A 23707-nucleotide genomic window follows, 5' to 3' on the forward strand; every position below is an offset into this window, starting at 1 on the left:
TGGGCACGCCAGAAACCTATGATTGTGGGTTCGAATCCCGGTTCGCCCCAATTATGTTTCTAGGTTTGTCAGCACCATACCCCTGCTCGTGGGTTTCACCGAAGTGGTAAACGTCTAGGACCTGCATCACTTGGGGCTTTCCTCCCACATTAAGCTGACACGCTGTGATATAACTGGAATAATGTTAAAAGCGGTTTCAAACCCAACTCACTCACTCATACCTTTGAGGTAGACTGCAGTTGACCCATTCCTTTGTCCAAAGACAGACATAATTCGGACGCACCAGCACCCGCCTCAGACAATTTTGTGACTGTTGTGGCATGGACACAATGGTTTGAATATATTTGTGATAATCCTGCAGCATGCGAGATGGTTGACATCATCTTGCCATATTTCTTCCAACGTGATAATATTCAAATATTAGACAAGTTTAAAGAAACTATTTCACCAAAAATTGATGTGGATGTGCCATCTTGCTTGACGTTGATAGAATTATGCTACCAAGCATACGTTAGATCACGGGGAGGTAATTTTAACAGCACAATGATATCAGTCCATTATGATGTAACTCAAAAAGCGTACTTTATCACAGGATAAAGTACAGTCAGCGCCTTTGATCTTTTAGCAAAGCACCATAGAATTCAGTACAACGGTTAGGTGAGAATGGTAAGGACAAAGTCAGGCGAATCAGAACATACAAACAATGACCTTTAATTAGCTGATCAGCACGAAACCACGTACGGGCATATTTTTATTCAAGAATTACTGAACTACCGTATTCAACGTAATAAGCGCCCAGGGTGTTCTCAAAATTAGAAATAGGGGGCTCTTATTGGAATAAAATTTCGTGGTTTATGCTGACAGCCTGAAATTATACAAAATAAAAGTCTGTGCGTATTATAACGACAGATATATTTTTCCAGAATTTAATTGCCCATAATTAAGGGTGCATATAACACACGAGTGTGTATTATACACGAATGAATAAGTCTTCAGTACATTAATCAATCGGAAGGGGTGTTACTTGGGATTGTTCACAAGTCAATATATTAGCAAATATAGACATGGGCGCCTATTAGAGCGGGGCGCTTATTATGTCGAATACGGTATTGCTCATCAAAATAAGATAATACAAGCTGGGTTTTTTCATTTATTTCTTCAAATAAAGAATCATGGCAAGAGAAACATGACAATAAATAAGGATGTGTTTGCAGGAATGGTAAAATATGAACATATATTTAGAAGTAATACCTTGTAATTGAGCAATGGTACATAGGAATGGCAATCAAAGTCTGATCATGAGCTACAGTGATACATGACAAAATGTCTCGAGTCAGTACTGCTTGCATGCAAAACAGCAATTGTCTCAGCTGGAACAAAGACTAGCTAACAAACCTCATGTAAATCTATTATTTGTAAAAATTGTCAGGCCTTTCGTTAACTACTTGTTTCTATTATTTTATTTCTTTTTTATTATTCCAGGGTTTTATGGTAGAAATTAATAAAAAATTAGAAAGGGTTATTTTATGTTTTTGCTTGGAATTTTTGTTTTGCATGTGGCATTAAAACATGTTTAAGAAATCTGTCTGTGGTAAAAGTTGAATGGTACCAACGTCATGGTTAATTAGATCCATTGAAGTGATGTGCTATGATGATCAGGTCAATACACATGCTTTACATTGGTGTACCAAGAGTGAGTGAGTGAGTTGGGTTTAACACTGCTTTTAACAGTATTCCAGTTATATCAGCTTAATGTGGCAGGAAAGCCCAAAGTGATGCAGGTCTCAGATGTTTACCACTTCCTAGAAACCCAACGAGCACTGGTATGGTGCTGACAAATCTAGAAACATAATCGGGGCGAACTGGGATTCGAACCCACAATCATAGGTTTCTGGCGTGCCCAAGGGACGCAACTCTGCACAGCCAATCGCGGTGCCTTAGATGACTGGGCCACCCGTGCCCCCACATCTCCCAAGACACGTGTCTCTCACTACCAGTGTACAAGGACATCTCCCAAGACGTGTCTCTCTGCCAGTGTACATGGACATCTCCCAAGACATGTCTCACTACCAGTGTACATAGACTTCTCCCAAGACATGTCTCACTACCAGTGTACATAGACTTCTCCCAAGACATGTCTCACTACCAGTGTTAATGGACATCTCCTAAGACATGTCTCACTACCAGTGTAATGGACATCTCCAAAGACATGTCTCACTTCCAGTGTAATGGACATCTCCCAAGACATGTCTCTCACTACCAGTGTACATGGACATCTCCCAAGACATGTCTCGCTACCAGTGTAATGGACATCTCCCAAGACATGTCTCACTTCCAGTGTAATGGACATCTCCCAAGACATGTCTCACTTCCAGTGTAATGGACATCTCCCAAGACATGTCTCTCACTACCAGTGTACACGGACATCTCCCAAGACATGTCTCTCTGCCAGTGTACATGGACATCTCCCAAGACATGTCTCACTACCAGTGTACATGGACATCTCCCAAGACATGTCTCACTACAAGTGTACATGGACATCTCCCAAGACATGTCTCACTACCAGTGTACATAGACTTCTCCCAAGACATGTCTCACTACCAGTGTACATAGACTTCTCCCAAGACATGTCTCACTACCAGTGTTAATGGACATCTCCTAAGACATGTCTCACTACCAGTGTAATGGACATCTCCAAAGACATGTCTCACTTCCAGTGTAATGGACATCTCCCAAGACATGTCTCTCACTACCAGTGTACATGGACATCTCCCAAGACATGTCTCGCTACCAGTGTAATGGACATCTCCCAAGACATGTCTCACTTCCAGTGTAATGGACATCTCCCAAGACATGTCTCACTACCAGTGTACATAGACTTCTCCCAAGACATGTCTCACTACCAGTGTACATAGACTTCTCCCAAGACATGTCTCACTTCCAGTGTAATGGACATCTCCCAAGACATGTCTCACTACCAGTGTACATGGACATCTCCCAAGACATGTCTCACTACCAGTGTACATGGACATCTCCCAAGACATGTCTCTCACTACCAGTGTACATGGACATCTCCAAAGACATGTCTCACTTCCAGTGTAATGGACATCTCCCAAGACATGTCTCACTACCAGTGTACATGGACATCTCCCAAGACATGTCTCACTACCAGTGTACATGGACATCTCCCAAGACATGTCTCACTACCAGTGTAATGGACATCTCCCAAGACATGTCTCACTTCCAGTGTAATGGACATCTCCCAAGACATGTCTCACTACCAGTGTACATGGACATCTCCCAAGACATGTCTCACTACCAGTGTACATGGACATCTCCAAAGACATGTCTCACTTCCAGTGTAATGGACATCTCTCATGACATGTCTCACTACCAGTGTACATTGACATCTCCCAAGACATGTCTCTCTGCCAGTGTACACGGACATCTCCCAAGACATGTCTCACTACAAGTGTACACGGACATCTCTCAAGACATGTCTCACTGCCAGTGTACATGGACATCTCCCAAGACATGTCTCACTACCAGTGTACATGGACATCTCTCAAGACATGTCTCTCTGCCAGTGTACACGGACATCTCTCAAGACATGTCTCACTACCAGTGTAATGGACATCTCCCAAGACATGTCTCACTACCAGTGTACATGGACATCTCCCAAGACATGTCTCACTACCAGTGTACATGGACATCTCCCAAGACATGTCTCACTACCAGTGTAATGGACATCTCTCAAGACATGTCTCACTACCAGTGTACATGGACATCTCTCAAGACATGTCTCTCTGCCAGTGTACACGGACATCTCTCAAGACATGTCTCTCACTACCAGTGTACACGGACATCTCTCAAGACATGTCTCACTGCCAGTGTACATGGACATCTCTCAAGACATGTCTCACTACCAGTGTACAAGGACATCTCTCAAGACATGTATCTCACTGCCAGTGTACATGGACATCTCTCAAGACATGTCTCACTACCAGTGTACATGGACATCTCTCAAGACATGTCTCACTACCAGTGTACACGGACATCTCTCAAGACATGTCTCACTACCAGTGTACACGGACATCTCGCAAGACATGTCTCACTACCAGTGTACACGGACATCTCCCAAGACATGTCTCACTACCAGTGTACATGGACATCTCTCAAGACATGTCTCACTACCAGTGTACATGGACATCCCTTAAGACATGTCTCACTACCAGTGTACATGGACATCTCTCAAGACATGTCTCACTACCAGTGTACATGGACATCTCTCAAGACATGTCTCACTACCAGTGTACATGGACATCTCTCAAGACATGTCTCACTACCAGTGTACATGGACATCTCTCAAGACATGTCTCACTACCAGTGTACAAGGACATCTCTCAAGACATGTCTCACTACCAGTGTAATGGACATCTCTCAAGACATGTCTCACTACCAGTGTACAAGGACATCTCTCAAGACATGTCTCTCTGCCAGTGTAATGGACATCTCTCAAGACATGTCTCACTACCAGTGTACAAGGACATCTCTCAAGACATGTCTCACTACCAGTGTACACGGACATCTCTCAAGACATGTCTCACTACCAGTGTACATGGACATCTCTCAAGACATGTCTCACTACCAGTGTACACGGACATCTCTCAAGACATGTCTCACTACCAGTGTACACGGACATCTCCCAAGACATGTCTCACTACCAGTGTACATGGACATCTCTCAAGACATGTCTCTCTGCCAGTGTACAAGGACATCTCTCAAGACATGTCTCGCTACCAGTGTACACAGACATCTCCCAAGACATGTCTCGCTACCAGTGTACAAGGACTTCTCCCAAGACATGTCTCACTACCAGTGTACATGGACATCTCCCAAGACATGTCTCACTACCAGTGTACATGGACATCTCCCAAGACATGTCTCTCACTGCCAGTGTACATTGACATCTCCCAAGACATGTCTCACTACCAGTGTACATGGATATCTCTCAAGACATGTCTCTCACTACCAGTGTACATGGACATCTCCCAAGACATGTCTCACTACCAGTGTACATGGACATCTCCCAAGACATGTCTCACTACCAGTGTACATGGACATCTCCCAAGACATGTCTCACTAGCAGTGTACATGGATATCTCTCAAGACATGTCTCACTACCAGTGTACATGGACATCTCCCAAGACATGTCTCACTACCAGTGTACATGGACATCTCCCAAGACATGTCTCACTAGCAGTGTACACGGACATCTCCCAAGACATGTCTCTCACTACCAGTGTACAAGGACATCTCCCAAGACATGTCTCACTACCAGTGTACATGGACATCCCTTAAGACATGTCTCACACTACCAGTGTACATGGACATCTCTCAAGACATGTCTCACTACCAGTGTACATGGACATCTCCCAAGACGTGTCTCACTAGCAGTGTACATGGATATCTCTCAAGACATGTCTCACTAGCAGTGTACAAGGACATCTCCCAAGACATGTCTCACTACCAGTGTACATGGACATCTCCCAAGACATGTCTCACTAGCAGTGTACATGGACATCTCCCAAGACATGTCTCACTACCAGTGTACAAGGACATCTCCCAAGACATGTCTCACACTACCAGTGTACATGGACATCTCTCAAGACATGTCTCACTACCAGTGTACACGGACATCTCCCAAGACATGTCTCACACTACCAGTGTACACGGACATCTCCCAAGACATGTCTCTCTACCAGTGTACATGGACATCTCCCAAGACATGTCTCACTACCAGTGTACATGGACATCTCCCAAGACATGTCTCGCACTACCAGTGTACAAGGACATCTCCCAAGACACGTGTCTCACTACCAGTGTACATGGACATCTCCCAAGACATGTCTCACTACCAGTGTACATGGACATCTCCCAAGACATGTCTCACACTACCAGTGTACAAGGACATCTCCCAAGACACGTGTCTCACTACCAGTGTACATGGACATCTCCCAAGACATGTCTCACACTACCAGTGTACAAGGACATCTCCCAAGACACGTGTCTCACTACCAGTGTACACGGACATCTCCCAAGACATGTCTCACTACCAGTGTACATGGACATCTCCCAAGACATGTCTCACTACCAGTGTACATGGACATCTCCCAAGACATGTCTCACACTACCAGTGTACAAGGACATCTCCCAAGACACGTGTCGCACTACCAGTGTACATGGACATCTCCGAAGACGTGTCTCACTACCAGTGTACATGGACATCTCCCAAGACATGTCTCTCACTACCAGTGTACATGGACATCTCCCAAGACATGTCTCACTACAAGTGCACCAGGTCAGTCCCACCCATAAGTCGCTGCTTTTATTTCATTGTGTTAAGTTATTACCTGCAAAAATAAGCTAGTTGTCTCACATGGTGCACTGTACATGCAACAGGAATTTCAAGCAAGAAATATAGAGGGTGTCATGAAGAATGGAAGAAAATATGACACAGTTTTATGCAATAGCTGATAATTTACTGGATTTACATTTGAATGATATGTGGACATAGAAAACCAAACTTAATTTTTTCAATAAATAGTTTAGTTTCACAATTTTTTACAAAAAAAAACATGAATTAGCAATCAATGGAATTGAGTCGTTCTTACTCCTACATCTTGAGTTCAAAAAGGGGAAAACCACTGTTACATATTTTATGTTAGGGATACTTGTCTGGAAGCCTTTCGGTACCTCTTGATGTTGACCTTCACAGGGATTGCTGCTGCAGTCAAACCTGAAGTGAGCTGGCAGTCAACTAATGCTACGTCCCCTGCAGTGTTCACAACCTTGATTTATTAACTGCTTGTTTTCTGGATGCCTTTATTGTGATGTTCTTGTCATGAAGTAAAACGTGTAAGACCTGCATCACATTAAAGCCTCACCTCTCACATAGAGCTGATTCGCCCTGATACAACTAAAATACAAAGCAACGTTAATCCTCACTTACTCATGCCTCGTGGCAACCCACTGCTTTGCAGCACTTCCCTACATGTTAAGATAACGAGACAAAATCAAGTTGTGTATTATTGGTCCAATGATGTTGCAGTTTAGTTCCTGTCACTGCTAAATGATCTACAGCTGGTTCCTTCATGACTGTTTTCAACAGCAACATTTATTTACACAAGGAATGTGTAAAAATATGTCATTAAATAAAACAAATTTGTCGAAACTATTTGCCATAGAATACAGATCCATATGTAAATAAAATAAGAGGTTTGTTGACTAATGGAGGCCCAATCCATAAATTAATATGGAAGTATGTTAGATAATATCATTGGTTTAAATTGAAAAAGTGGAAAACTAAGGATCTGCTGTCTATAAAGATTGCCACTGAATCTTACATTTGTCAATATGTTCAACATGTTTTTCACGCCTCAGCCACACTCAGAGGTCATTCTTACAAAAGGGAAGATTATTTCATACCTTTTATCAATATTTTAAAAAACGTAAAGTAATGAACTTGTATAAATACGGTAGTACTGACATTGTAAAATTGTATGTATGTTAAAGTATTGAAATTGTGTGAGTGTGAAACTACTGCAGTGTAATGCATTATCATAAGGACTAAAATAAACCCTTCAAAGCTGATGCATTGTTAAAAATCTAAATTAGTAAATATGTGATAGTTTCTCTTTCTCATAGTGTATCTTTGAAATAAAGCAGAAATAAAAATTAGATATATATCTCAATAATGAAGGAATCATAAAACCATTAGTGTTGGTAACAATATGTCTTGTTCTGTATGGTAAACAGAAGGAGTAACTATAAAAATCTCTCAAAACATTTCTAATGTATATGGGGGCGGTCGGGTAGCCTAGTGGTTAAAGCGTTAGCTCGTCACGCCAAAGACCCGGGTTCGATTCCCGACATGGGTACAATGTGTGAAGCCCATTTCTGGTGTCCCCCGATGTGATATTGCTGGAATATTGCTAAAAGTGGCGTAAAACCATACTCACTCACTCACTCACTCTAATGTATATGTTACCGTTATAACGTATATTCAGTTATTTTGTATTATACCTGAAATGTTTAGCGGTTATGTATAATATTGCAGTACGTTTGAACTGAACAGGAGTTGTCGGGTAGCCAGGTGGTTAAAGCGTTTGCTCATCCCACTGAAGACCCGAGTTCGGACTCAATGTGTAAAGCCCATTTCTGGTGTCCCCAACCATGATATTGCTGGCATATTGCTAAAAGCGGCGTAAAACCATACTCACTCACTTGAACTGAACAGAAGAAACTATAAGACACTGAATCCAACTTTGTATCACGATAGATATGCTGCTTTGTAAAAGAGTGTGCTTGGAACAGACTTGATGATGTAGTCCCACTGAGAATACCAGACATGCTGAGCATCCAGAAACATGGAGTCCTTGGTCAGTGTTGACGTGTTCACAAAATCATGGCCGGGGATCATCTGCGTGTGTCGTAGGCCCACTTTCAACACCAGAAATCCAGTCACATATAAATCATCTATCCAAAAGAATCGGATATCACTTGATGCTTGGAATAACTTCATAGCTGCATTGGGCGAGATAAGGTATGCTGCGCCTGAACAGAACACAGGGTACATCATGAACGGGTAATCGTTGTATCCCACGTACCACTTGTCACCGGAGATTCTTTTCGGAAAGGCAAAAGTGTATGACAGACAATACAGAAAGTCGTTCTGGAATCCATATTTGTAAATATATGTGGCTAAATTGAATAAATTCACTAACACATCATCGTCAGTTTTCACAATTAATTTAGCATCTGGGCAATGGGTATTAACCCAGCCTAATGCCATGATGTGCTTATATGTCAAATTTCTGTAAGAGTCTAGAAAATTACCCTGTACAATATCATTGTGGTATCGGGACTCCTGTACTAACAGTCGTTGCATAGAATAGTCCATTGTTTGCCCTACCATGAAGATAGTCACTATGGAATGTTGGTCTATCTGGACAATGCCTGCCCATGTATCACGTGACTTCATCCTGCGAAGCGAATTATCTACGGCTGTGTGGACAATAACAACTATGTCTGCTTTTCTTGACTGGCAGATGTCTGTGTTTAGTGAGTAGGAGAACTGGTGGCGATTGAGCAATGGATCCTTAAGTTTGTTGTCTGACACCGTTATCCATTTGAGCACTTCTTCATCGCTGTAGTTGGTGTTTACCCATACAAACACAAGACACCAAAAAATGGCTGATACTGTCAAAGCTTTGGTCCGGAGCCTAGGTTTGTTCATCACTTTGAGGAAAGCACAGCTAAACATGCTGACAGGTGAACACTACCTCACTGTCAATAGGGATTCATTATCTATACATTATCATAGGAGATATGAGCTGAACACTAGCAATAGGTGAACATTAGTTGAACACAAGCAATAGGTGAACAATAGTTGAACACTAGCAATAGGTGACCATTAGTTGAACACTCGCAATAGGTGAACAATAGTTGAACACTAGCAATAGGTGAACAATAGTTGAACACTAGCAATAGGTGAACAATAGTTGAACACTAGCAATAGGTGAACAATAGTTGAACACTCGCAATAGGTGAACAATAGTTGAACACTAGCAATAGGTGAACATTAGTTGAACACTAGCAATAGGCGAACAATAGTTGAACACTAGCAATAGGTGAACATTAGTTGAACACTCGCAATAGGTGAACATTAGTTGAACACTAGCAATAGGTGAACAATAGTTGAACACTAGCAATAAGTGAACATTATTTGAACACTACCAACGGGTGAACAATAGTTGAACACTACCAGTGGGTGAACATTATTTGAACACTACCAAAAGGTGAACATTATTTGAACACTACCAATAGGGGTTCATCTGAATACTGCCAAATGAGATTCATTAGCTAAACATACCAATAGGGGTACAATATGAAATATACAATTCATTCAATGTATGTAAAAACACAATATTCAAATCTTATTGCCCAAACTTAGATGACCTTTCACGTTTAGTATCATTGTATTTGGTAATTCTCCTTTGGTCTTTGCAGCTAACAAATGTGACGTGTTTGATTATAAGTAGTAAACTGGAAGGTTGAAATGGCATGTAGGATAATGGATTCAGTTGGATAGATATGTTGGCACTTTATTGGTTCCTTGCATAGTCAGATTCAGTAGGATTATTTTCCCAGAATACATTTCCTTCCAACATTGTGAAGTTGGATGCAACTGGTTGTTAAATTAGGCCTGAGGTGTTTCCGTCAGCTCTAAATGGCTCCTGTCTGATGGCCTGCAAACTTTGGTCCTTCGTTGGTATGATGTTGTTGTTATTGTTGTTGATGTTGTTTCATCCTTTGACATGTTCTTCGTTGTTTTGGCACAAGTCGTTGTTTGATTCTTCAACATACTTCTCTTTGTTGTTTGGGAAGAAGTCAGCTCATATCAACTTCAGCCGAGCATCTGAAAAACAGATCCAACTCAGGCAGTTAGAGTCTCTGTGTATTTATTCAACAAGGGGTGGAAATATATATGTTTCTGTGAATAAAAATGTGACAACTTTTACAGTATGCCCAGGGTTTGTGTATACAGCAGTCCAGGAAACTAAAGTCACTAAACCCCCATGAGGATCAATAATTTAATTGCTATAAAATGGGTAACTCCCAAACATCAAAATTTGAATTTGTAGATTTAAGTTGTGAAGTTTGGCAGAAGATGGTTTCAAGTATTAACCTTTAGACTGCTGTCACAGATGTTGCACTTTATGTTACCATGTAATTGCTATAAAATGGGTAACTCCCAAACATCAAAATTTGAATTTGTAGATTTAAGTTGTGAAGTTTGGCAGAAGATGGTTTCAAGTATTAACCTTTAGACTGCTGTCACAGATGTTGCACTTTATGTTACCATGTTTATGACATTAAATATATTTTGCAGATGAGAGATTTCAATATCAGACTTTTTAAATGAAACATCAAATACAACTGAGAAGTATTATCATAATTATTGTAAAAGGGGTAGCGAACTGATTTGGAGGTTATCATTTTTTGTTGCCTCTTTTTTTAAAATTAATTTCTGTTAGACATCGCAGCCATTAACAGCGTCACTTCTCTTGGTAGCCTTCAAAATGGAAATCTACTGAAAGTTTTATTGGTAATTAAATTCAGAGGGGTATTACTTCATGTCTGTGTTTGCTTTTGTTTTGAGTATAAAATGTAGAGTCAATAAGTGTACCTGAGAGAGTGACCAGTCACTCAGTGTTGTCATGGAAACATGTCAGTATGATTACAAACATCAAGAAGTCATCTATAAAAAGTTTGATTGCCTGCATGCTTGTATATTTCACAGAAGTAAAAAAAAGGTGAAAGACCTGCTTCACTTCAGGCTTTATATCCTTGAAGCTGATATACATCCATTCTCCATGAAATGCAGCCAGAAGTTCTTTTTTGCATTGGCTCTAATTTTGTCATATACAGTATACTAAGGTAATAACACACTCGAAAGGACCGCTAATTTTAGTTCCTTATAATCGTAGTTCATTGTAAGCATATATACAGCATATATATTGCAAATAGCCGGGACAAAACACAAGTTTGTGTTAGCCGTCAGTTTGTTATAAATGTGTTCGTTATAAACGTAGTTTACTGTATCTCTGATAAAGTGACATTATCATCCAAAACTGGTTCCCACAGGAGATATGGCTTGGGTGAGATCAAGCGTTTTATTACTTGGCCGTGAAGAGATCACACGTTTAGTAAACATACAGCTGTATTACACATTGTGTAATACCAAAACGTGTGCTTATGTACTCTCGGAACAAGTTTCACGAACAAATATTGAAAGCTCTCGACATCCCTTGGCTTATTCAATGACATTGTTGCTAGACTGACGTCACTGACGTCACATGGCATTGTTTCGCCGATGGATCTTGCAACAAAATTCCACAAATTACGTCATCGGGTATTGTGATGTGATTGTAAACTTTGAGGTGCAAGGCCTCGTTCCACAAGGTGATCGTACTGTAGCGCAAAGACAGTCGTAAGTCTAGGTAAAGTATGTGAGTTGCAATAACCTTAGTGCTATGATAATTTTGTGGAACGGACGACTGAATTCTAAAGGTGGACCGTTGTATGGTATTAAATTCATACGTTTCATCTTTTGATGTGTTTGAAGTATTATTCAGTTAAACTCAATTGGATTATGCCGTGGGTCGGGCCTATTCACACTCAACAGTATAATTTTAAAAATGTTATAAATGGCAAGTAATAAATATAATACTAAACTCACTCCCGTGTAAAACCAATTTTATGAAACTTGTGAATAGTTGTGGTTTCTGACTCGTGAAAGCGAGGCAGAAACCACAACCATTCACGACTTTCATAAAATTGGTATTACACAGGAGCTTGTTTAGTATTCTATATATCTTCATTGTAGATATCACAATGCTTTGCAGACCATTGTTATATCATTGGTTACAATGACATCACAGTCAAATGACATCACTAATGGCTCTGCGACTGAAGATGTTAGAATGTACTTTTTACACTTAAGACACTAGTTATTACTGTCTACAAACTGAAAAAGTTGGAAGAATGATGTTGGATGATAAATAAAATCTCACCCTGATGTCTTTTGATATAAAATATAATATATAAAAAATAATGTTTTCTTGTTAGGTTTGATGTTTAAAAGTCACAAAACTGCTCACGGTACTGGTAGAGGGAATTATTTATGTGTTGGTAATTGCAAGGTGTTGTATTTATCAATATGTAAGGTGGACATCACATATTAAAAGAGTGCAATCAAGCCAACTGGGCAAGTGTTACATGTGTGCAAACATAATATGACATTTTCGGTTCATTACTTCAAAACATTTCACGGGGCGGTCGGGTAGCCTAGTGGTTAAAACGTTCGCTCGTCACGCAAAAGACCCGGGTTTGATTCCCGACATGGGTACAATGTGTGAAGCCCATTTCTGGTGTCCCCCGCCGTGATATTGCTGGAATATTGCTAAAAGCGGTGTAAAACCATACTCACTCACTCACTCAAAACATTTCACAGAAAATGTAAATGAATATGAAATTGAAACAGAAAGGTTACCAAAGTTAATTACAATTTCTGCTTCATGGACTGATTTCAATTTTCCTAAGCATAAAACTTTATGAGTGAACACCATGGCGGTCTGTTTGATGATCTGAAACTACTTCTTACATGAAACCAGCCTTTAAGCCTTTTCGGGAGATTGGGACAAATATGTTACAGATAGATACATTACTAGTTTACATAGAATGGATATTTCTGAAAAGCGAATTTTAAAACCTCTGGTAAATGAACAATACCAAATATGAGAAAAGGAAAACCACATTTTCATTTCTATTCCCAACGTCACGTCACAGGTCGACATCAAGTTCATTTGAAAAATAGGTAAGTTTACATTTACTGCAATATGTCATATAGCTGATACCTATTTCATGAAATGCTTATATAGCAGGATGCTTGGATTATGTATGGATTGCACAGTTTGTTCATACATTGTTCATACTGATCCAAATGGTAAATAGCAGTGTTACGGAATCAGTTTGAAAGGCTGCGTGTCTGTTTTTGTGTAACATGTACATGTCGTTCATAATAATGAAGTATGTGCCGATTTTTTCATATTGTATAAATTATAAAGTGTCTCTGTTTACTTGGAAAGAGTTTAGTTCAGATTAGATTAGAAGTGACACCCATGGCAAACACATGGTAACGTACCTGTTTTCATTTGTAACATATCTGTTTTCATTTGTAACGTATCTGTTTTCATTTGTAACATATCTGTTTTCATTTGTAACATATCTGTTTACATTTGTAACGTATCTGTTTTCATTTGTAACATATCTGTTTTCATTTGAAACATATCTGTTTTTATTTGTAACATATCTGTTCTCTTCTTTTTAGCATCCCAACGTCAATGGGAGCATTCATTGTCATATTATCTGTTGTCTATCATTCACCCAAATAATGTAATTTGAGCAAAATACTTTGTCACTATCAACTTATTTCTGGTTGCAAGTTATTGCTAAAAGTTGTGCCGAAATACAGCAAGATTACACGGAGAGCTAACTAACTATTTATATGATAATGGAATGAAATTTAGAAAAATATTAAATTCTGTAAACTAGATACCTTAAATGAACAAAAAAAAACACAGCTGCAAAATAAGAGATTTCTTGAAGAAGACTATTTTTGTCTCTGTGAACAACGAATCAGTAACCAAGAAGTTTTGAGGGAGATATTTGGCATAAATTTGATATTTGGAAACAAAAATATCTCTTGGGGGAAAATTGTGTATTTGTCAATGTTGAGAACCAAAGCCAATGATGATAGTGCTACACCTTGTCTTAAATCATGAGTCAACAACAATGACTGTAGTTCAAAACATGGTGTCTTTACTAAATCCTCAGTCACAACCGACCCCTCAGGCTAACTGGCATTCCCAAGACAGCATTAGTTGGTTGGTTTGTTGTTTTACGCCACACTCAGCAATATTCAGCTATATGACGGCAGTCTGTAAATAATCGAGTCTGAACCAGACAATCCAGTGATTGACATCATGAGCATCGATCCACACCAATGGGATCGATGACTTACATCAACCAAGTCAGTGAGCCTGACCACCTGATCCCGTTAGTCACCTCTTACGACAAGCATAGTCGCCTTTTACGGCAAGCAAGGGTTGCTGAAGACCAATTCTACCCCGGATCTTACAGGTCCAAGACAACATTTAAAACACATGAACATGACATCTTAATCAAGAAGAACATATTATACATACCGTAACTAAGCAAACATGATCAAACATTCTAAAATGTGTGCGATGGAAAAAACTGTCTGTTTACAAAGGGGCATAACACTAATGATATAGTAACCTCATAACACTAATGATATAGTAACCTCATACCACTAATGATATAGTAACCTCATAACACTAATGATATAGTAACCTCATAACACTAATGATATAGTAACCTCATAACACTAATGATATAGTAACCTCATAACACTAGGTTTTGGAGCTAATGCCCAGTGACACACGTTGGCGTGGTGTGATATGGTGGGGAAACTATCACACCCATCTCAAACAGCTTCAGTCTGATGTATCATGTCAGATACAGCCACTCTCTTTATTCATGAATTCATTGAATGAGTCACAAAATACAGTGGAAATATGATGTAATCAATACACGTGATATTTGGCGATTAGGCAAGACCAATTTGGTTTTCTTTGTTACCGATTTTGTGGTCTAAATGACAGTTAGCAGGAGGCAGTATAAAAAAAATCTCATAGTTGATTTGAGATTAATTTCAAACCTTTAAAGATTTCAAGGTAAACATTTCAACAGAACTGCAAGCAAAAAGACATTTTGAATCTATTCTGGATTCTGGATTAGATTATGGATAATCTGGAACCAGAAAATTATTTTGATTGGTTCTTTTTCTCAATATCAAACATTTAAACAGGAGCCTCATGTGGTTTCCTGGTTGCATCTGGTACCCAGGAACTGGTGCTAGTCAAGAGAGTTTAGCTAATAGACCAGTTGGTCAGGCACATTGACGTGGTTGATAGTGCAACCCGCATGTACCCCAGTGATGTGGAATATTGCTCTTAGTATCAATCACCGGATAGTCCAGACTTGATTATTTACCGGCCATCACCATATAACTGTAATATTACTGAGTGAGGCATTAAAACAACAAACAAAACAAATGCAAGTAGGTAAATAACATCTTGGCCATGGCAGTATGGTAACCATGTCCAGACCAGACAATATATTTCTTTTTAAAAAAATTGTCTTGATTGAGTTGAGGTCAATTGCAATGGAATATATTTAAAACTGATAACAATAATTTACTTTTTAAATGCCTGTAGATTATCAAGGCATTTGTCTTATGTAATCTGGAAAAAAAACTTTAAAAAAAAATATGCTAACATACATTCTTTGCAAAAAGAAATAATTTGTCTTGCCCGATAACAGAACATTCCTCCTATTTCTAAATACCTCCAATAACTCAGAAGTAGAAAATTGTTATCATACTCACCAGTTTTTCTTCCATTAAGTATTAGCCAAGTTGTTTTCTAATCAGTAACAGTTCGCGATAATCACACAAGGTTTATCTCTTAATTGTAACCATGTAAGTCGTCCGTCCTACCTTGAGATCCACTGTCTCCTCTCGTCTCTGGCAACAGGGTCATGTAGCTCGGGAGCTATGTGCATTATCACCTCCACATCTGAAAACAAGGAAGTCCGAACCCTGCATCTCATCTCTGCACCGATCAAACAAAACAGACACGTATCAAGCACATGCCAGACAAGCCGTCTATCCAGATGCAGACCGTCACATGACTGCAGACCAGCTTATTCCTACATGTCCATCTAATAATGTGCCAAATTAATCAGATCTTCAGTCACAGTGACACACAGACAGACATTATGTTTTTCTGCCTCCTTACAGTTTTTTTTCAGACAAGTTTTTTATTTTATTAATATTCCAGAAATGATTCATAACACATCCTTTTTCCTTCGCTTGTTTTCCTCATCAGTTCAAATATGTTAACATGATCTATCTAAACAATAGCTTGAAGGATAAAAATAGATTTTGGTGCATGAATAAGCTAGTTATTAATGTTTTAGTGTATAATAAAATATGCAGTGTCTGTATTTTTTGTTTTGAAAAGTTTTGTTCTTGTTGTTTGTTTGTTTGTTGTTTAACGCCGCACTTAGCAACATTCCAACTATAGAACTTCGGTCTGTAAATGATCGAGTCTGGACCAGACAATACAGTGATCGACATCATGAACATCAATCAACGCAATTGGGATCGATGACATGCATCAACCAAGTCAGCCAGCCTGACCACCCGATCCCGTTGTTCATGTTGATCTTGGCAGTTGCGCAGCCTAGAGGATGTTGAGACAGACAGAATTTATTCTGTACTTTAGGGCCTAGGCCCATAGCAAACAAGATGGAAAATATGATTAAATGTAATGCTGAATCAACCGCTGGCATACAATACACTTTATGTTACAGCGATAGATGTTTTGATTCTAATATTAATACTTGACAAACGAATTTAATCAAACATTTAATATTATGGATATTGTCGGTTGACATAACCTAATGGTTGAAGTGTTCACTCATTGAGATCGATTCTCCTCGTGGGTACAACGTCTGATGTTTGTTTGTTTGTTGTTTAACCCCACACTCAGCAATATTCCAGCTTTATGACGGCAGTCTGTAAATAATCGAGTCTGGACCAGACATTCCAGTGATTAACATCATGATCATTGATCTACACAATTGGGCTACGATGCCATGCATCAACCAAGTCAGGGAGCCTGACCACCCGTTCCCCTTAGTCGCCTCTTACAACAAGCATGGGTAACTTAAGACCTATTCTACCCCAGATCTTCACGGGGCTACTATGTGTGAAGCCAGCTTGTGTCCCCCTGCCATCATGTGGCTGTTATAGTGCTGAGAGTGACTTCAACATCTAGTCACTACTCACCGTGAAAAAATACTTGGTTAATTGTGTACCATCGTACCCTGACAGCATGGGGCGTTGCTCATTATCAATCACTAGATTGTCTGGTCCAAACTTGATATTTTTCGAAATGTCATTATAGAGCTGGATATTTTTTAAAGCAATGTTAATTTACAGTAAAAAATTTTTGGATATCAACGACTTTGTCGTCTTGTATTTTTTAAAAAGATAGCTATATTTGTTTTGTTTCCCATCTCTCAAAGATATTTGTGGGGTAAAAATCTGCAAATTGAGTAGCTAAGTTGGCTGGCCTTCTTATAATATTGTCCAGGGTAAATGAAATTTTTAGGCAGAAAACAATTTATTTCTCACTCTAAAGCCATTACACATTTTACCGTATTTCCTTGATTAAACGCCAGGCCTCAATTAAGTGTTGGGTAATTTTTATGCACTGAATCATCCCCATTATCATCTTTGCGGTTAAACACCAGTGGAAAGTTAGTCTGAAAGAAATATACACCGGGCATTTATTCGAGGAAATATGGTATATAATTTCATTCCCTTGCTACCGTGACTGTGTGATATTATGCAAGCCATCCATAACAGCTTATGTCAGTTCAAAACTTGGCCTGTTGCCTCACTTGAGAAATCATTAGTTTGCTTGTAACATACGAAGTGATACAGCGAGTCCCAAGGGTGCTGGTGAAATGATGGAGGGTTCTGATGGTGTAGGGCGGTCGGGTAGCCTAGTGGTTAAAGCGTTCGCTCGTCACGCCGAAGACCAGGGTTCGATTCCCGACATGGGTACAATGTGTGAAGCCCATTTCTGGTGTCCCCCTCCGTGATATTGCCGGAATATTGCTAAAAGCGGCGTAAAACCATTCTCACTCACTCACTCTGATGGTGTACCAGAGACTTGATCCAGTCCTATGGGTGTATAATAGCATGTATACCCTGGCTGTGGCAGAGCCTCAGATGTGCAACATGTACTCAGATGTTCCTATTCTCTCTCTGTTGTAATCATTTATGATAGCAGAGCTCCAGAAAAACTGTGTATTTTCATAAAATATAAAAATATGTCACCATTATCCAATTATTTTTGTGTTGCTTGCAATATAAATAGTTAATACTCTTAAAAAAATTCAAAAACCCAATTGTGGAACAATATTGTGCATAATTATCCAGAGTAGCACTTTCAGCTTTCACACCTGTACATTCTTTCCATGTTGGATAAAAGACATCAGAAGGTTTTTAGGAGGTTTAAAACCTGAATCCAAGGGATAAAACTGAGGGGCTAAAGTGTTTTATCTAACTTATAAACCGAAAAAAGAAACTTAAAACATTTGTCAACATTTTTATGCAATCTCATTAAAATCAGATCTTAGTTCTCGCTACTGCCAAACAAAGATCTGAGGACATGCCATTAGGGGTCATGTCAGAACGACCTTTCATCATGATCATCACCAGATCATGAAAGTGACATTCGGAATGTGAATTCTGATAATGCAACCTCGAAAACTTTAACACGGGGTATTCCGAACGATAGTTACGGGTTTAACGACTGAATCCATACAATGTAGAACATCTATTAGCCATTCCAGAATGTTCTTTTGTTCGGGTTTCAAATTTTCAATTGAGAATTTGTCAAAATATGTTTTGAAGCGTAGTGGCCAATTTCAAATTAGTGCCGTAAACCACGAGAAAGCTGTCTTCTGATTAGTCATTCCACTGGTCGGTCAAAGTTCGCGCAAGGTCGTTCTGAGGTGACCCGTAATGGGATGTCCTCAGATCTTTGTTTTGCGGTAGCGAGAACTAAGATCTGATTTTAATGAGATTGAATGGCACCTTCAAGTCAAGGCTATCTGATCGATAATCAAGTTCAATATTGTAATAAAACGGGTCTTACTTTTCGGAGACTATCAAATCATGTGAGCACCTTGATTAAAAACATGAAAAGATTTGGAAAATTGCTCCTGACGGCATGTTTTAATGAGATTGTATTTTTATGTTTTGAACATACTTTCCATTAAACTTAGGAAACGGGAGTACAGTATCTGTTGCTGGCGTATGGTACTAGAAAAAGACATTCTTAAAAGCATTGTGATTTATCAGCGCCTCTGTAGCCTAGTCGTACACTCACTGGGCTTCAGATACGAAGGTTGCGTGTTGGATCCTTGGGAATATAAAGAAAACATTTGTCATTTGATTTTACATTTCATTACATTGTATTCAAATGCAAAATATATTTCTATCAAGAAACATTCATATGTTACAATATAAATAGAAGTTATATAAATAAAATTCTGTGGATTTTATGACCAGTTTGAACTTGGAAAATGTTAAGAAAATCAGTCCTTCTAACAAGTTGGAACATGTCGGAAAAACAACAACATAATGAATGATGTACTGGTTACATTTGTTACTGACTCATGAAAAGATCACTGGTTTAATAACAATACACCTTTATAAACAGTGTTTAATAACATCTCATGCGGATGGGACTACTTTTGGTCATGAGCTAGTCAGAAGAAGAGATGCAAATGTATACCATGTCTACTTTGCTCCCAGCCGGATTGTACCACCGAGTGGCTTCATTCTTATCACGATATGCTGCACGTGATTTCCAACTTTATACGCTAATCGTATGTTCGAACCAATCTAATATCTCTTGAAAATGAGTCTTAGTAAATTAACCACCATGTATGGTATTCGCGTTTCTTTTGGTGGTGAGTATAATAGCATTCTGTGTAGTACACCCATAGGAGTAATCAATACCCGAGTAGGTCCGGGGTAGAATAGGTCTCTAGCAATCCATGCTTGCTGTAAAAGGCGACTAAGCTTGTCGTAAAAGCCGACTAACTGGATCGGGTGGTTAGGCTCGCTGACTTGGTTGATGCATGTCATCGTATCCCAAATGCGTGGATTGATGGTCACGATGTCAATCACTGGATTGTCTGGTTCAGACTCGATTATTTACAGACCGCCGTCATATAGTGGGAATATTGCTGACTGCGGCCTTAAACAACAAACAAACAAAGGAGTAATCAAACCTGGCCTCATAAATCAGCCACACAAACCAATTTACTAGCTCACTGCTCTGCTTGAAGTATCATTTGAAAACTGAGCAAAATGAAGAGCTGAATTTATTGTTGTATTGTTTTCCCTACAGTAAAACTTGCTATTATTAACATTTGAAGAAAATCCTCTTATGGACAATTTGAAAGCATAAGCTCATTAGCCAATGCTGACAAATAAAACATGACTCCCATTTTTAGGAGTAAATTGCCCAGCCTGACCCTCATTGTGTCTTTGTTGTCTACTCAGCAATATTCCAGCTATATGACGGCACTCTGTAACTAATTGAGTCCAGGTATTGACATCATGACATCCATGCAATTGGGATACAATGACATGCATCAACCAAGTCAGAGAGCCTAACCACCTGATCCCGTTAGTCCGCTCTTACGACAAGCATAGTTGCCTGTTATGGCAAGTATGGTTTGCTGAAGACCTATTCTACCTCAGATCTTCACGGATTTGTTGTCTACTGCACACAGCAGTATTACAGCTATATGACAGTGGCCTGTAAATAATAGAGTCTGGACCAGACAATCCAGTGATTGATATTGAGAGCATTGATCAATGAACCACGTCACTGCAACTGATCCCCTGGTCCTTTCAGTCGCATCTTACCACTAGCATAGCTTGCTGGGGACCTGTTCTTACATGGAATCCCCACGGGTCAACACTCATTTCCTGTTTTGTTTGTTTTGAAACCCTGCCTCATGGATGATGACGACTGATGGAAATGGCATTGCTCCTTACCCATGAGACATTCATACCAAAAAATTAAATTCAATATTTATTAATCTGCAAATGTTTATATGGATTTTTGTGAAAGTATGTCTGTGTGTGTATGTGCTGGGGTGTGGGTGTGTGGGTGTGTGGGCTGGAGTGGGGTGTGTGGGTGTGTGGGTGTGGGTGTGTGTGTGTGTGTGGGGGGGGGGGGGGGGGGGGGGGAGGGGGCGGTGGTTGGGTAGCACTTAAAACACATAAACACATAATACTAAAATATTTAACACAATTTACATTTGTTAGCTGGAACTTAGTCAATTAAATGATATTTTTGTTTTGATTTAATTACATGTATTTCATTTGTTGACATTATCAGTATGTAAGCACTGCACCCACCTCCTACACTGCTTTTGAGTAGCATGTATCAACATGTGTGGTTACAGTGTATAGTGGGGCAGGTTAATAGTATGGGAGCGACAGACGACAGATGGACGATAGTTCGGACGGACGATAGTACGACAGACATTCTTATGTAGAAAGGTGTGCTGTAATACGGCATGGGGCAAAATTCACTTGCTGAACCTTGCGTCATCACACAAATGGCTTCGTTTGTGATACATTGTATGTCTAATATTTGCATTCTTCCAGGGATTATTTGCAAATGGGATGTCAAGAAATAGTCTCTCACTAAGTTAGTGCAGTCTTTTGTCACAAGGATGTTTCAGTATGCAAGTGCAGATGTAGTTTTTTTGCAAAGGGGGCATGCACTTGACATGCAGGGTGCTAGATGATTACAAATGATTTGCGACACATTCTGCATTTGGTTGTGTGTTATTTGAGTTGAAAACATCATAAAATGATTTTATGTTGTTTTTTTATACATTTACATGTTTAGTATATGTGAAAAAGAGAAGATGCACACATTATTGGCATTTAGAAGCTCCAGTATCCATGGCGACAGTGGTTCGCCTAAAGGTTTTACACACCACATGGGTAAAATGTGTGAAGCTCATTTCCAGGGTTAGAAATTAGTGCCAGCCTTTCAGCTGGGACTAGTTTTGGTAATGTTAAAGGTAGTCTGAGGGCTAGTAGAATTTCCAGTCATTTTGGAGAGTATTCCTATATGTTATCACTGTTCGGGCTAGCAGACTTTCTTGGTTAATGTCTATCCCTGATTTCTGCTGTCTCCTACTATAATATTGCTGGAATATTGCTAAAAGCAGCATAAAACCCAACTCACTCACCCACTAACCCCACTCACTCACTCACTCACTCACTCACTCACTCACCCAGCACGCACTTACTCACTCACCCACCCACCAACTCACTCACTCACTCACTCACTCACTCACTCACCCACTCACCCACTCACTCACTCACTCACCCACCCACTCGAGTATCGATGAACACAGGATTGACTATGGATTTCAACTTTCAGTGCGACATCTCAGTACAGATGCTTGCACCTCTTTCAAGTAAACATCATTGATTCCATGCACATTTATGCAAATACATCAGCAATGGATGGGCCAGTGGACCGAGTGTTAGTTATACATGCATACAGGCTAAATCCCATGTTGACTCTGTGAGTCCCATCTGTTTGATGAGGAGGCTCCTGTGATCAATGAGGACACATACCTACTAATGAACCAAGCACCTGTTACAACATGATGTATTGGGGGCCAACGCCTTTAAAACCTCCATTACCCACAATTCCTCTGTGCCCTGTATGTCGAGAGACGAGGAGTCTACAACACAGTGTTTCATGACCATCACTTTGTGTAGCTTTTAATATTAATCAAATGAGTCTCAAATGCAGGCAAAAATTCTATACTTTGCCACTGATTAATCAAACTTGGCCCAACCACAGACATCTGTATTCACCAGGCGGAGTTCTGGGCTATCTAATTGGTGGGCTTTACATCACGCACAGGGTTAGCCCAATACCCATGAGGCCTTGCATATCCTCTAACACAATTATACAGTTGTGATCTCTCCATCTATTCTAATCTAGGTGGACCAAATTGGTGTTAACTTGTCCATAACATGTAGAAAAAAGTGCAGTTACCAAAACTTGTGAATAACGCCTTGCAGAAATGGTATATTTTCTAGAGAATCAATCCATTTTTCGTGGATTTACATCTAAAGTAATGGCATACGAAAAATTGTTCAAAGATGAATAGTTGATAAACATAGCACCAATTAGGGCTGGGACGGGTAACTCGGGTACTCGGGTCGGGTGGGTACTGAGTAGGACCCGGGTACCCACAGGACTACCAGGACCCGTGGTTAGTCACATGATATATTGTTTAATGACAAAAACATCACTATAGCTCAGTGGTTACACAACAGGTCACTAATGTTCGCATTTCT

General features: G+C 39.6%; 2 protein-coding genes across 2 annotated transcripts in view; one reads left to right on the plus strand and one right to left on the minus strand.

Annotated features, from left to right (window-relative positions):
* Nucleotides 1-23707, plus strand: part of LOC124134812 (threonine aspartase 1-like) — an 86243-nt gene that overhangs the window by 15567 nt on the left and 46969 nt on the right. The window lies entirely within an intron of this gene.
* Nucleotides 5468-23707, minus strand: part of LOC124134815 (beta-1,3-galactosyltransferase 5-like) — a 57095-nt gene continuing 38855 nt past the window's right edge. Inside the window, exons 2-3 of the mRNA XM_048403773.1 lie at nucleotides 16208-16286; nucleotides 5468-10480 (exon numbers count right to left, since the gene is read on the minus strand). Coding sequence (XP_048259730.1) covers nucleotides 8333-9325 — 993 coding nt within the window. The 5' untranslated portion in view covers nucleotides 9326-10480; nucleotides 16208-16286 and the 3' untranslated portion in view covers nucleotides 5468-8332. The remainder of the gene's footprint in view (nucleotides 10481-16207; nucleotides 16287-23707) is intronic.

Source organism: Haliotis rufescens, unplaced genomic scaffold, assembly GCF_023055435.1.
Source record: "Haliotis rufescens isolate VD_foot unplaced genomic scaffold, xgHalRufe1.0.p SCAF_3, whole genome shotgun sequence".
Taxonomy (NCBI): Eukaryota; Metazoa; Mollusca; class Gastropoda; order Lepetellida; family Haliotidae; genus Haliotis; species Haliotis rufescens.